The 14407-nt window shown below is 41.7% G+C and overlaps 1 protein-coding gene across 1 annotated transcript; it reads right to left on the reverse strand.

Moving 5' to 3' along the window:
• Positions 1-10912: 10912 nt before the first annotated feature.
• LOC138352475 (variant surface antigen E-like) lies at positions 10913-11401 on the reverse strand. Its single transcript, XM_069304972.1, has one exon. The coding sequence runs from the start codon at positions 11399-11401 to the stop codon at positions 10913-10915; it is 489 nt and encodes a 162-aa protein (XP_069161073.1).
• Between the last annotated feature and the right edge of the window lie 3006 nt (positions 11402-14407).

The following is a 14407-nucleotide window of genomic DNA, read 5'->3' on the forward strand; positions in this document are numbered from 1 at the left end:
GATCAGTACAGTGGTGTTGGATATATATATAAATGCAGTGTTGAGCTGAGGGGGGTGTCAGTCGGGGATGGAGTGCAGGGTAGGGAACGGAATTTGGTAGAAGGGTGGAAAGATTTTTTTTTTAGTCTGTTTATTATGCACCTCATACCCATCCCGTGGGCCGTAGTGGAAAAAGGTAACAAAGGTACAAAATGGGTTCAGGAACTGAACATCAGAGTACATAAAGCTAGTCACACTAATATTGTGAAGTAAGTTATACAATTTGACCATATATGTCAACAGTGTTTTATAGCACAAGTGAGTTCAATCTTTTAAAAGTGGTTAAAGAAGTGGCCCACAACAGTCTCCATACAGAGGACTATGCATCTGTAGTGAGCCAGTTACACTATAACACAGGTAAAATCAAGGTTCATAACGACGAAGGCTGAAGCTGTTTAAAATAATAATTTATTTAGATGAAATAATTAAAGAATAATTATTAGCCATTTACATAAATGATTAAAAAGCCGTAATTTTTGAGCGAGTAGAAAAATGCATTTCCAAATGTTGAATACGAAATTAGGAGTCACGAAAGAAAAAATATTCCCCATATTTCGTGCAGAAAATCTTGACTATACTGAGAATCCGAGCGAAGCCTAACTTCCTCAAGGCATGGACTCCGATATATCATTAATGGTGTCACTATCTCCATGGTTTACTTAATGCATTTTCTCTCTATCTCTCTCTTTCTCCAATTCTCTAATTCCAATGTGAAAAAATCCTCATAAATATTGGGTTTTGGTGACGTGTCGAAAACAATGCTTTCAGGTACCCGTCGAGACCTCTAGTCGTTCTCAGGTAAATACAGGTAAAGTTCAGTGTTGTCGAGAACTACTAAAAGTGATGCTCAGCAACTTCATCGTTACTCTTTTACACACACATATATATATATATATATATATATATATATATATATATATATATATATATATATATATATATATATATATATATATATATATATATATATATATATAACCCCTTGAATTATATCTGTAACCTAATCTAAGCTTACGTAATCCAACTCTCCATTGCCTATCTTATCCTATATTAATCCAGTGAGTGGTAGGTGAATATAGTGTGTGCAAGAGGTGTGAGACGTGATTAGTTTAATTCTAGAAAAGTTTTGTTCTTTTAATGTTTTGCGTAAATTCAGACAAAAAAATGTTTCTGACTCAGGTAAAATATAACAGTTTTCTTTAAAATATAATGTCAACAACACGACTCAAAGAAAACGAGAAACCGAAGCGGGTAATGCAGGTATATCTAATGTAAATAATAAGCAATATGCATTAAAAGTTTTTTCCCCTCTGGGGGCTGACGCATATCGATACATACTACATATTTAACCTGCAGGTATCATGAGATTAGAGATGGCACCCAAGTAGAGAGGACGGGGCTTGCTGATATATGGAAAAAAATTACTTAGAAGCTCATTTTTAATCTATGCAGTCCCACTAATTCAGAACCTCCAAGAGGTCCTATATGTAGTTTTCATTATTCTTGAGTTCTAATGAAATGCCAGAGAAAAATAATTGCATAGATCTGGACCGCAAATACAATTTTGTCCCTGTTGGATCTGAGATGATGGATAACTGCGGATGAGAATGCAAACGTTTCCTTAAACGTTTGGAATCCAGATTAATACAAAAATGATACCCAAGTGTGGCTAGATTCCTTTTTCAGCGCCTTAGCGTGGCGATTCAGAGAGGAAACTCTAACTGCACCCTTGGTTCCGTCCGATATCTATGGACCACGAACTGTACAGTCTTTAGAATATATTTGTTTTATTTTCTAACTAATCCATCTGTGCAGCATATATGTGTATCTGTGTGAATGTTATTAAATATATAGTGTATAAGTTCAGCTCTTCATCGTAACAAATTTTAATCTTAAACTTCTGTTATCGCTGGAAGACAGAAGCTCCGTCTTATCTGAACCAGAAACGAAAAGTGAAATGGAATAACTTGACTCAATTTTAAGAAGAATAAAAGAGGCGGTGGAAAAAAAAGGGTCGGCCATTTCAGGCTGAGCTTCTAAACTTCCCACTGGTAGAGGGGATAGGAGGCAAAAGCAGAGATAAATCACTTGCAAACTTTCCCAGAAAACTTAGCTATTTCCCGAGACCGCTGAAGACTGTCCAATTACGTCCTTCCCAGGAGAAAGTTACTTAGGCGAAAACCTCGTATCAATTTAGCCTTTACAGGGAAGGATAGGTCGCTCCTGAGAAGGCCAAAATAGACCTCCTGGGTGAGATTTCTCAGTAATCCTGCAAATCTGACGATTTCTGTGGCGAAATTGGTGGAACTGAGAGGATTCAGAAATTTGGATTTCATTTTCTTTTTTGTCCTGCTTTAATCACCCGCCCACCTCGATGACAACGATGCCACGGGTGGGTATGTACATGGGTATGGGTATATATATATATATATATATGCGGAAAATCCACAGAGAAATATGAAATGAGGTGAACGTTTCGGCTTTGTTAAAGCCTTTGTCAACACCAGACTTTTCCACTCTGAATCCACTCTGTGGATTTTCCGCATAAAATGATCAGTGTTTTGTGATCGTCAATTGCATATATATATATATATATATATATATATATATATATATATATATATATATATATATATATATATATATATATATATATATATATATACCCCATGTTAGTGGTGGCTCTCCTACCGCCCACCCAGTTCTTAAACATCATCTTGGTTTTCCTAATTTTTCCTTGGTCCTTTCTTCTTATCTGAACCCTTGTTTTGGGTGTTTTCCTGACGACCTCCTCTCCTTCGACGACTTCTTCAAGCGGTATACTAGCCTCCTTGGCACCACTGTCTCTCAGGCACCGGCGAGTCAGCCGCGGGATGCTTAAGCTTCTATATTCAGGATTGACGAGAGGAAATTGCCAGGGGAAACCATTGAGTCAATACAGGCGATGAGTCACAATAACGTGGCTAAAGTATGTTGACCAGACCACACACTAGAAGGTGAGGGGATGATGACGTTTCGGTCCGTCCTGGACCATTCTCAAGTCGATTGAGAATGGTCCAGGACGGACCGAAACGTCGTCGATCGTCCCTTCACCTTCTAGTGTGTGGTCTGGTCAACATTAAGCACAATACTCAGGATTAGAGCCCAGATCAAATTTCAATTGAGAACGCAGACAGGATCAGGAGACAGCACTGAGCCAGTAGGATTGTGTAGCAGCTGGAAATGGATATGAACGCTAGTAACTGGGATTTGAAGACATGGTGAACAAAAAGGTGCAAAAGTAACGTAGTAAATAAATGCTTCAGATCTAATTACAAGAAATATCTCTGAGATTCGTTTTATACTTTACGAATCCGTGTACTAATAGAAGTAAAATATGTTACATAACGAGGGATGATAATCACAATTACAACTCACAATTACAATAATCTGCTGAATTAATCCAGAACTCACAGTTCAAAAGGAACTTAACACATTAACTAATGCACAAACACATAAAAATGCCAAAGCTTACATCTGGGGCCTATAACACTATCCTGATTGCAAGTGCCATGTCAACACCACTTGAAAAAGAAAATTACTTTGCCTTAATGATATACAATCATTGAAAGCTTCCAGCCAAACAGGTCACCGTGTAGGACAGACATCAAAGAAAAGCACACAAAAACACGCTTTTTCATCCATCAATGACATTGCTTACTCATCAAATCCTTAAATACGAAGACAGTCTTCCAGTTCAAAATTAAAGTAGACAAATTTCTGTTGACTAGACCACACACTAGAAGGTGAAGGGATGACTACGTTTCGGTCCGTCCTGGACCATTCTCACAATCGACTTGAGAATGGTCCAGGACGGACCGAAATGTCGTCGTCCCTTCACCTTCTAGTGTGTGGTCTGGTCAACAATAAACTAGACAAATTTCTCACTAATAATATTGAGGGAAACAGAGACAACCCAACGACTACTTGTCCCAACCACTTGGGGGTTGGACGGTAGAACGACGGTCGCGCTTCATGCAGGTCGGCGTTCAATACCCGACCGTCTAAGTGGTGGGACACCATACCTTCCCCCCCCTCCCTCGTCCCATCCCAAATCCTTATCCTGATCCCTTCCAAGTACTATATAGTCGTAATGGCTTGGCGCTTTCTCCTGACAGTTTCCTTCTCTTGTCTCCCCCCCCCCCCCCATCGAGGCCACTAAAATGCAATGGCACTCAGGTAAATTTAGGTAAACACGGAAAAATCTGAAGTTACTCTGCAGTATGAGTATCTTTTCTCTAATATTTCTGCTCCTATTTTCCAGAATTATCACTTCATAATATACTTAAATAATTTTTTTTGTAAGTTTTGGCAATTTTGGGGGGAGGGGGGGGGGGGGGGGTGCATACCTAACCAGGCCTATGCATTTGTGTTTGACATAATATATTGACTCATTTCCCGTACGAACCTACCAATTAGTGCATCTTATTCAGAGTTACGTTACTCGTTCTATATTTTGTTTTAATGACAGGTGACCCAGGCACCACCTTCTCACTTGTTTGTGCATCACAGAGCGAGTGTGTTATTTTCAGTATGCTGGACACGGCCTTTATTTTTTTTAAAGTCCTTCCGTGCCTCATAGGAGAGTATCCTTCAATGCCTGCATATTTTGACAACCTGGGGCCAGATTCACGAAAGTACTTACGCAAGCACTTACGAACGGGTACATCTTTCCCCCAATCTTTGACGGCTTTGGTTACATTTATTAAACAGTTTACAAGCATGAAAACTTCCCATTCAACTGTTATTATTGTTATAAACAGTCTCCTGGTGCTTCGGAGCTCATTAACTGTTTAATAATTGGAAACAAAGCCGCCAAAGATTGAGAAAAGATGGGCAGATTCGTAAGTGTTTGCGTAAGTGCTTTCGTGAATCTGGCCCCTGATTGCCTAAACGAGCGTCAAGCACGAACAATGCATGAGTGCAGTTTGAAGACAATTTAGAACAGTCTCGTAAATTTGTTAGTATTGTCTCAGTGGCTACGTGAACTGAATCTCTCAATGAGTTCCTTCACTGGATCTCTCAAGGAGTACCTCCACTGGATCTCTCAAGGAGTACCTCCACTGGATCTCTCAAGGAGTACCTCCACTGGACCCTTCCCCAGGTGGCACGGTGAGTGCCTTCAACTCACACTGGCACTGACATAGCTAGCCACTGCTGTACCTCAAACTGTATCCTTGCTTCCCCTTAATATCTGTCCAGATACCCAACTAAACGGACAGCGAAATATATTCTGGTTTAGAACAAATATAATATAACTATATTCTGCATTCCTTACACACAGAGATCACACTAACGTGATGCATCGAATGAACAAATCCATAAGGGGCCGTGACGAGGATTCGAACCTGCTCAGTCGATTAAGGCAGTGTCTGAGATGCTCCCGGACGCAGGTTCGAATCCTCGTCACGGCCCTTGTGGATTTGTTCTGTATTCCTAATTCCACGTCGATATTAGGAGTCAAGAAAAGGTCACATTTGATAAAACAAGGAAGGTGGGGCCCCTCAACAAAGCCAAACACCACAGGGTAAGGGAGGAGGGGGAATCTTTCGTTCATACACTGGCTATGCAAATCCGCGTGGACCTGATTTCCATACAAACGTGTTTTCCATCAGTTCTATTTAGATCCTTAATTCACTTCCGATATTTGATCTTGGGCTGAAGAGTTGTTGTGGAGGGAATATGTGATCCCGTGGTGGATGGGTTACACCTAATTGTTCTCGTCTAGTCATATGTGTGTGTGTGTGCAGGATTGAGCTTCAGTTCTTGGTCCTCACATTTCCAGTTGCTTTTAATTAAGTTGCTCCCCAGCTGAAGTTTTCTTGTTGAATATAGTTAGTTTCATCTCGTCAGGGGTGGTTATCTTGAGGTTATCTTGAGATAATTTCGGGGCTTTAGATTTCGGTCCTCGACCAGGCCTCCACCCCCAGGAAGCAGCCCGTGACAGGTGACTAACACCCAGGTACCTATTTTACTGCTAGGTAACAGGGTGGAAAGAAACTCTGCCCATTGTTTCTCGCCGGCGCCTGGGATCGAACCCAGGACCACAGGATCACAAGTCCAGCGTGCTGTCCGCTCGGCCGACCGGCTCCCCTGGGTGCTTTCTCTGCTAGATTTATGATAAAGAGCTGTTTTCTCTCTCTCATCCTTGTCTGTCATCTGTGCTTCTAGCTTCAGGTATGTCGCTTTCTTCTAGTGTTATAGTCACTTGGGCTGGTCGGAAGAGAAACGGGCTCGCATCTTGCGGGCCCGTGTTCAATCCCTGATGGTTCATGTGGCAGGAGAGCACACATCTTCAACACCACACGTCCATCTTCGCTAAGACTCTCCTCCCAACTTTTCATCTCCTGACCGATCATTAATCCAATTTTGCTGATATTTTTTTAACCGATCACGAGGTAATCCGGATTAACGAGCGCATCGCTAACCGGCTGAAGATGGACTGGCGAGGCTTCTTCAATCTTTCTATCAGAAGGAGAACAATATTATATTCCTGTGAGTTGAGAGTGCTTGCACCAGTCACTGTGGTCACCAGTCACTGTGACTGTCATGGGCCCAGACCAGTCACTGTGACCACTGTCATGGGCCCACACCAGTCACTGTGACTATCATGTCCCCACACCAGTCATTGTGACCACTGTCATGGGCCCCACACCAGTCACTGTGACTGTCATGTCCCCACACCAGTCACTGTGACTGTCATGTCCCCACACCAGTCACTGTGACCACTGTCATGGGCCCACACCAGTCACTGTGACTGTCATATCCCCACACCAGTCACTGTGACTGTCATGTCCCCACACCAGTCACTGTGACTGTCATGTCCCCACACCATCACTGTGACTACTGTCATGTCTCCACACCAGTCACTGTGACTGTCATGTCCCCACACCAGTCACTGTAATCACTGTCATGCCCCCACACCAGTCACTGTGACTGTCATGTCCCCACACCAGTCACTGTGACTGTCATGGGCCCCACACCAGTCACTATGACCACTGTCATGTCCCCACACCAGTCACTGTGACTGTCATGTCCCCACACCAGTCACTGTAATCACTGTCATGCCCACACACCAGTCACTGTGACTGTCATGTCCCCACACCAGTCACTGTGACTGTCATGTCCCCACACCATCACTGTGACCACTGTCCTGGGCCCTCACCCCAGTCACTGTGACCACTGTCATGCCCCCACACCAGTCACTGTGACTGTCATGGGAACCACTCCCATGACATCAACAGGAAGCAGAAGTCTCATCCAGTTTGAAGATTTATTTAGCCCAAATATTGACCAAAATATAAATTATTCTCGTGTCAAGCCAATTCAGTTTTTTTTCTCGTTTTAATTGCCTTGAAGTCAAATTTAATTACTGTTATCACAACAAATGCCTTTATAGCTTAGTACAATTACATGGTTTTTAAATTAAACATTTATATACATGTAAAAAAATAACAAATATTACAATTGTATATACACAAAAAAATTAATCAGATTACATAAAGCACGAAAAACGGAACACGAAACATACAGGTTTTAAGAACCAATTTACGTAATTATCAGGAGAAAAGGCTAAGCCAGTGGCCTTACACAGCCCTTGGGAGTCGCATGGAGTCTGAGGGAAGGAAAGATGTCACATCATATGGACCATTGGGGAACGAACTCCGGCTCTGTAAGATGCAGGACCGTCCAGTCCAAGTAGAGGGATCTTCATAGGACAGCCTTCCGGAGGCTGGTAGCTCTTCCAGCAACAAATTTGACAGCTGCTAGCCCTCCTAACATCAACCTTTGACAGCTGCTAGCCCTCCTAACATCAACCTTTGACAGCTGCTAGCCCTCCTAACATCAACCTTTGGCAGCTGCTAGCCCTCCTGGCATCAACCTTTGACAGCTGCTAGCCCTCCTGGCATCAACCTTTGGCAGCTGCTAGCCCTCCTGGCATCAACCTTTGGCAGCTGCTAGCCCTCCTGGCATCAACCTTTGGCAGCTGCTAGCCCTCCTAGCAACAACCTTTGACAGCTGCTAGCCCTCCTAGCAACAACCTTTGGCAGCTGCTAGCCCTCCTGGCATCAACCTTTGACAGCTGCTAGCCTTCACAACATCAACCTTTGACAGCTGCTAGCCCTCCTGGCAAGATGTTCACCCACCAACTCCAGAGAACGGGGGATCTCATTAATGTCTCTCCCCTACAGTCAGGCAGTAGCGCCAGGGGAATCCATTAAAATTCACTATTCCATAAAATAATATATATACAGCCAATTTTATCAACGATATGAATGAGTTTCCCCCACGACCCCAATTTGCAAGAGCCCCCCCAAACCTTTACATTCCCATTAAAGATCAAATCAATGTTGAGGTCGACCATTCTTATGGTCCCATTAAAGCTCAAATCAATGTTGTAATCCATCAGTGAAAGATCACTTTGCTCCAATCATGAACAGAGCATATTTTAGGATTCCCATCTCTCTCTCTCATCGAAGAAAACGGAATTCATTGATTACATCTGTAAGGGGATTCCTTAGATTTCCTCAGAGAAAATGAGGTAATACTGCATACATCATCTACTCAGCTTAAGGCTCGCTCTAGTGGGTTCTTATTACAGGAATGGGGAATATTGTCTTGAGTCGAAAGCACTGGGTCAAGCTCGCTATTGGTAATCGTCCGTTCATATATATATATTTTTTGGCATGTGTATCTGCAGCACCCACTGATGTGGACCTACACCACCCACTAATGTGGACCTACACTACCCACTGATGTGGACCTAGACGACCCACTGATGTGGACCTAGACGACCCACTGATGTGGACCTAGACGACCCACTGATGTGGACCTAGACGACCCACTGATGTGGATATAAGTGGTTTTGAACTCATTATATAGACTTGTTCTCGCTATGTTGTTATGGACGTGAATGTAAAACTCTTCCATGAATTTACACAATGCATAACAGATGTTCAAGATAAATAACAGGTGTTCTTCTCTACCTTTCATCACCTTCCCTACCCTTCACCACCTTCCCTACCCTTCACCACATTTCCTAACCTTCACCACCTTCCCTACCCTTCACCACCTTCCCTTGCCTTCACCACCTTCCTTACCCTTCATCACCTTCCCTACCTTTCACCACCTTCCCTAACCTTCACCACCTTCCCTTGCCTTCGCCACCTTCACTACCCTTCACCCTCCCTACCCTTCACCATTTTCCCTACCCTTCATCACCTTCCCTACCATTTACCACTTTCACTCCAGCACTGTAATAATTTTCACTACTTACTATCTTTATTAAAATCACAAACTACATAAGACAAACATTATTATTCATCTTGTAGAATATGCTTGATGAATCTTACTGATGAAAACTAGTTATTTAGTTTTAATTAATAGTTTTCCAGGAAGGGCATTAATTAATTGTTGATCCTCACCCGCCTATGACCATCCCCGGACAAAGACCAGTCACCCTGAATAGTATACTGAGGCTGAACAAATCCACAAGGGCCGTGACGAGGATTTGAACCTTCATTGGATGCATCACGTTAGTGTGATCTCTGTGTGTGATACTGAGGCTATCCTTAAGCATCTGGCCCCCAACTTTTATATAATCACACCAACAGTATCTCTCAGGAGGAATTATTTTAGGTTTAGAATAAAATAAGATAAATTCTGAGTAGAGAGCGATAAGCCAGAATATCTTAATAGATCCAAGAAGGTTTTAACTACTGCACTGTGCTCCTGTTTTTGGCAAAAACTTCTAAATGCAATTCTCAAAGACATGTTTTTGTTGTTTTTATAAATGTTTAGGTAAAGTTAATGTCAATGTTTCCAAACTCAACTATTTACATTTAAAATCACAAAGAGTAATGAGAACACTAAAAAAAAACATTAAAATATAACCTAATTATTAAAAAAAAAATAGCACAATGCTGAGAGCGCCTAAAGGCGCTTTGCGCAATGCTGTTATTCACCACCTAATCATATAATTTTTAGTCTTATATTCTAAGAATACGGCCCTCGAGGAGAATACAATCGTAGCATTATATTTTGAGAGGAAATCTGTGCCAAAAGATATATCACACCTCGTGGAATTACGTAACAAACGCAAATCATCATCTGTTAAGTATGTCCTATTTTCCAGGTGAAATCTTAACATTTTCGGGGGAATCTTTTTCCAACGTAAAGTTTTCAAAAACGTTTTTGAAATATATGATTTATTGGCCCCATTATCAACTAGTAACAACCCTTGACGATTCATGGGTAAGGCCAAACACTGGATATGAATAAGAGGCACGAATTTATAAAATAACTTCCTATTCTTCATAAACTGAAGAGTAGAGATGTTGTTTCTAATCGTCAGTATGACATTGTACTTGGCTAGCAATTAAATGCTGAAGAAAAAGCATGGTTACACGTCGCCGAAATAATTATCCATTTCTGGCGGGTAGATACACACTTTAGCTGTCAGTACTTTGCCATTTTACAGTTTTATTTTAACCCTCCTCAATACTTTCACAACGATATTTTTAGTTTCATGAAACATATTAATTTTAAGGAACACATTTGTGTAGACTTTATTGAGCAAACCTAACTTACTTGCTAATCTGTGTTCAATAAAGTTTTCAGTCGTCCCAGTGTCGACAAACATACGACAAGACTATCCACAAACTTCAACCGGTAAATAGTTATGATTCAGTAAATTGACTGAAGGAAGACCTTCCACTGAGGGCGGATTTTCGACAACAGGAGCTGGGCAAAACAAAACAGTCAGTATATTGCCGTTAGAGAATTTATTTTTTCCATGCTTGCTTGCCTTCTCTAAATCTGAGCTGATGTCATGCTAAATGATTGTTTTTCTTGTGTTTCTAATACTGGTGTCTGGTTCACTTTTCTTTTTTTTGCGTCCACGACCTGTGTGTGGTTCCCTTTCTTTTCTGTTGAGTCCACGACTGGTGTCTGGTTCACTTTTCTTCCTGTTGCGTCCACGACTGGTGTCTGGTTCACTTCTCTTCCTTTTGCGTCCACGACCTGTGTCTGGTTCACTTTCTTTCCTGTTGCGTCCATGACTGGTGTCTGGTTCACTTCTCTTCCTGTTGCGTCCACGACCTGTGTCTGGTTCACTTTCTTTCCTGTTGCGTCCACGACTGGTGTCTGGTTCACTTCTCTTTCTTTTGCGTCCACGACCTGTGTTTGGTTCACTTTTCTTCCTTTTGCGTCCACGACTGGTGTCTGGTTCACTTACTTTCCTTTTGCGTCCACGACTGGTGTCTGGTTCACTTTCTTTCCTGTTGCGTCCACGACTGGTGTCTGGTTCAAAGCATCTCACCATTCTACTTCTGAGAATCCTGGCAGGCTCAGAAATGTTGACTTAATCCTGCTCTTTCGTTATATCAATATTAAGCTTACACTAGCGACTTGTGCTACGTCTTCTAGAGGCTGCTCTCCTATTGGTGAGTGAAAGCGAACTCTTCGAAGCGAAGTCTTTCATCTCTATCATTCTTGGAAAGGGACCAAAATCCTATACTTTGCTTTTAGAAAAGAAAATGATTTTAATGTAAATTTTATATCATAGGCGATTATATAAAAAGTAAAGTTATCATTACTTGAAAAGGTTTCGATAGGAGGGAAGGGAATTATCAGGAGAAAACGCAAAAGCCATTAATATTATATTGCTCTTGGAAAGGGGGTTCAGGATATGGATTTGGGATGGGACGAGGAGGGGGAAAGGAACGGTGCTTAACAACTTGGACGGTCTGGGGATTGAACGCCGACCTGCACGAAGCGAGACCGTCGCTCAACCGTCCAGCCCAAGTGGTTTCTGCAAGATTTACTAATTTTAACAATCAACACATTTAAAGTGCACAAACCATTCGGAATTTAAGGAAGTTGTATACGATTCAACTGTCGTACGAGTTGTCTGCTCGAGGTTGAAGGCCCAAAGCTTAGGGCAAGTCTCAGCAAAAATTTCCTGGTTGATTTTTCGTTTCAAAATAGTTGGTCATAGGCGTGTCGAGCCTGACCCACCTCATGACCGAATTTTGCATGAAATGGAAAATTATACCGTGTTCAAATATCGCTAAAAACCAGCTACAGGTTCACTAAGGTTCAGGTTCATTCCAGGTTCACTAAGCGTGTTTATGAGGGCAGTGTGTAGTTATGATCAACAATTCCACAAGGGCCGTGAAGAGGATTCGAACCTACCTACGAATTTGTTCATTTGATGCAACACGGTACTGTGATTTCTGTGTGCAGTGAAGATGGTTACAGTGATGAAGGGAGCATGGCAAGCAACTGAGTAAGTGGTGAAGGGTAGGGAGGGTGGTGAAGGGTAGGAAAGATGGTGAAGGGTAGGGAAGATGGTGAAGGGTAGGGAAGGTGGTGAAAGGTAGGGAAGGTGGTGAAGGGTAGGGAAGGGTGGTGAAGGGTAGGAAAGGTGGTGAAGGGTAGGGAAGGTGGTGAAGGGTAGTAAAGATGGTGAAGAGTAGTAAAGATGGTGAAGGGTAGGAAAGATGAAGGGTAGGAAAGATGGTGAAGGGTAGTAAATATGGTGAAGGGTAGGAAAGATGGTGAAGGGTAGGAAAGATGAAGGGTAGGAAAGATGGTGAAGGGTAGTAAATATGGTGAAGGGTAGGAAAGATGGTGAAGGGTAGGAAAGATGGTGAAGGGTAGGAAAGATGGTGAAGGGTAGGAAAGATGGTGAAGGGTAGGAAAGATGGTGAAGGGTAGGAAAGATGGTGAAGGGTAGGAAAGATGGTGAAGGGTAGTAAATATGGTGAAGGGTAGGAAAGATGGTGAAGGGTAGTAAATATGGTGAAGGGTAGGAAAGATGGTGAAGGGTAGGGAAGGTGCTGGTGATGATGATGACTGTAGTCAAGATGGTTATATTAATAAAGACAGTGCACAGCGTAGACGCGGCCTCCGTCACCCCCGAGCATCGCCGGGGACCCGACCTCTATACTAATGAACATCTGTCTCGATTGGTTGAGTGAATTAATAGCTTTTGGGTAAGGGGAAAAACAGGAAATTTTACGTTTGATTCACACTGAGGAAAAGATGCTCTTTCTGCTTTACTTCTTGCTAGATGCCCCTCTAAGATTACACTGACTCCCACGACAGCTTAGTTGAGTAAGAATGACTTTGTCAGAGTACTGAGAAACATCCCATGCTCACAAAATCTTGTTCTATAGTTTGCTTTAAACAAAAAATATAGTTTTGAGGCAAAATATAGCCTCAAATAGGCTTGGTGTTGGCCCTCAGGCCTATCAGCCCAGGAAAGGTCATTATGTTGCAGCTTAATGACCAATTATATATATATATATATATATATATATATATATATATATATATATATATATATATATTAGTATATTTTGGTAGCAGTCTTTCCTGTAGACATATATTATTAAATATGACCGAAAAAGTAAGATTAATAATTCTAACACGAATTTTCTCAATCTTTCGTACATTACGCTTCACTGTTGGAGGTAAATCAAAAATCACTTCTCCAAAATTCATTTTTTATTTCTAGTCTGACGCGACACGGGCGCGTTTCGTAAAACTTATTACATTTTCAAAGACTTCACAAATACACAACTGATTAGAACGTATCTCTGATTTTATATCTACATTTGAGTGAGGTGGGAAGGGTGATGTGGCATTAACACAAGACAGAACAGGAGGGGATATTAATAGGGTATTAAAAGTATCAACACAAGACAGAACAGAAACAATGGGTATTGAATAGAAGTGTTTGTAGAAAGCCTATTGGTCCATATTTCTTGATGCTTCTATATTGGAGCGGAGTCTTGAGGTGGGTAGAATATAGTTGTGCAATAATTGGCTGTTGATTGCTGGTGTTGACTTCTTGATGTGTAGTGCCTCGCAAACGTCAAGCCGCCTGCTATCGCTGTATCTATCGATGATTTCTGTGTTGTTTACTAGGATTTCTCTGGCGATGGTTTGGTTATGGGAAGAGATTATATGTTCCTTAATGGAGCCCTGTTGCTTATGCATCGTTAAACGCCTAGAAAGAGATGTTGTTGTCTTGCCTATATACTGGGTTTTTTGGAGCTTACAGTCCCCAAGTGGGCATTTGAAGGCATAGACGACATTAGTCTCTTTTAAAGCGTTCTGTTTTGTGTCTGGAGAGTTTCTCATGAGTAGGCTGGCCGTTTTTCTGGTTTTATAGTAAATCGTCAGTTGTATCCTCTGATTTTTGTCTGTAGGGATAACGTTTCTATTAACAATATCTTTCAGGACCCTTTCCTCCGTTTTATGAGCTGTGGAAAAGAAGTTCCTGTAAAATAGTCTAATAGGGGGTATAGGTGTTGTGTTA

Source organism: Procambarus clarkii, chromosome 53, assembly GCF_040958095.1.
Source record: "Procambarus clarkii isolate CNS0578487 chromosome 53, FALCON_Pclarkii_2.0, whole genome shotgun sequence".
NCBI lineage: Eukaryota > Metazoa > Arthropoda > Malacostraca > Decapoda > Cambaridae > Procambarus > Procambarus clarkii.

Coding starts and splice junctions, on each gene's coding strand:
- LOC138352475 (XM_069304972.1), bottom strand. CDS start 11,401: ATGGTGAGATGCTTTGAACCAGACACCAGTCGTGGACGCAACAGGAAA.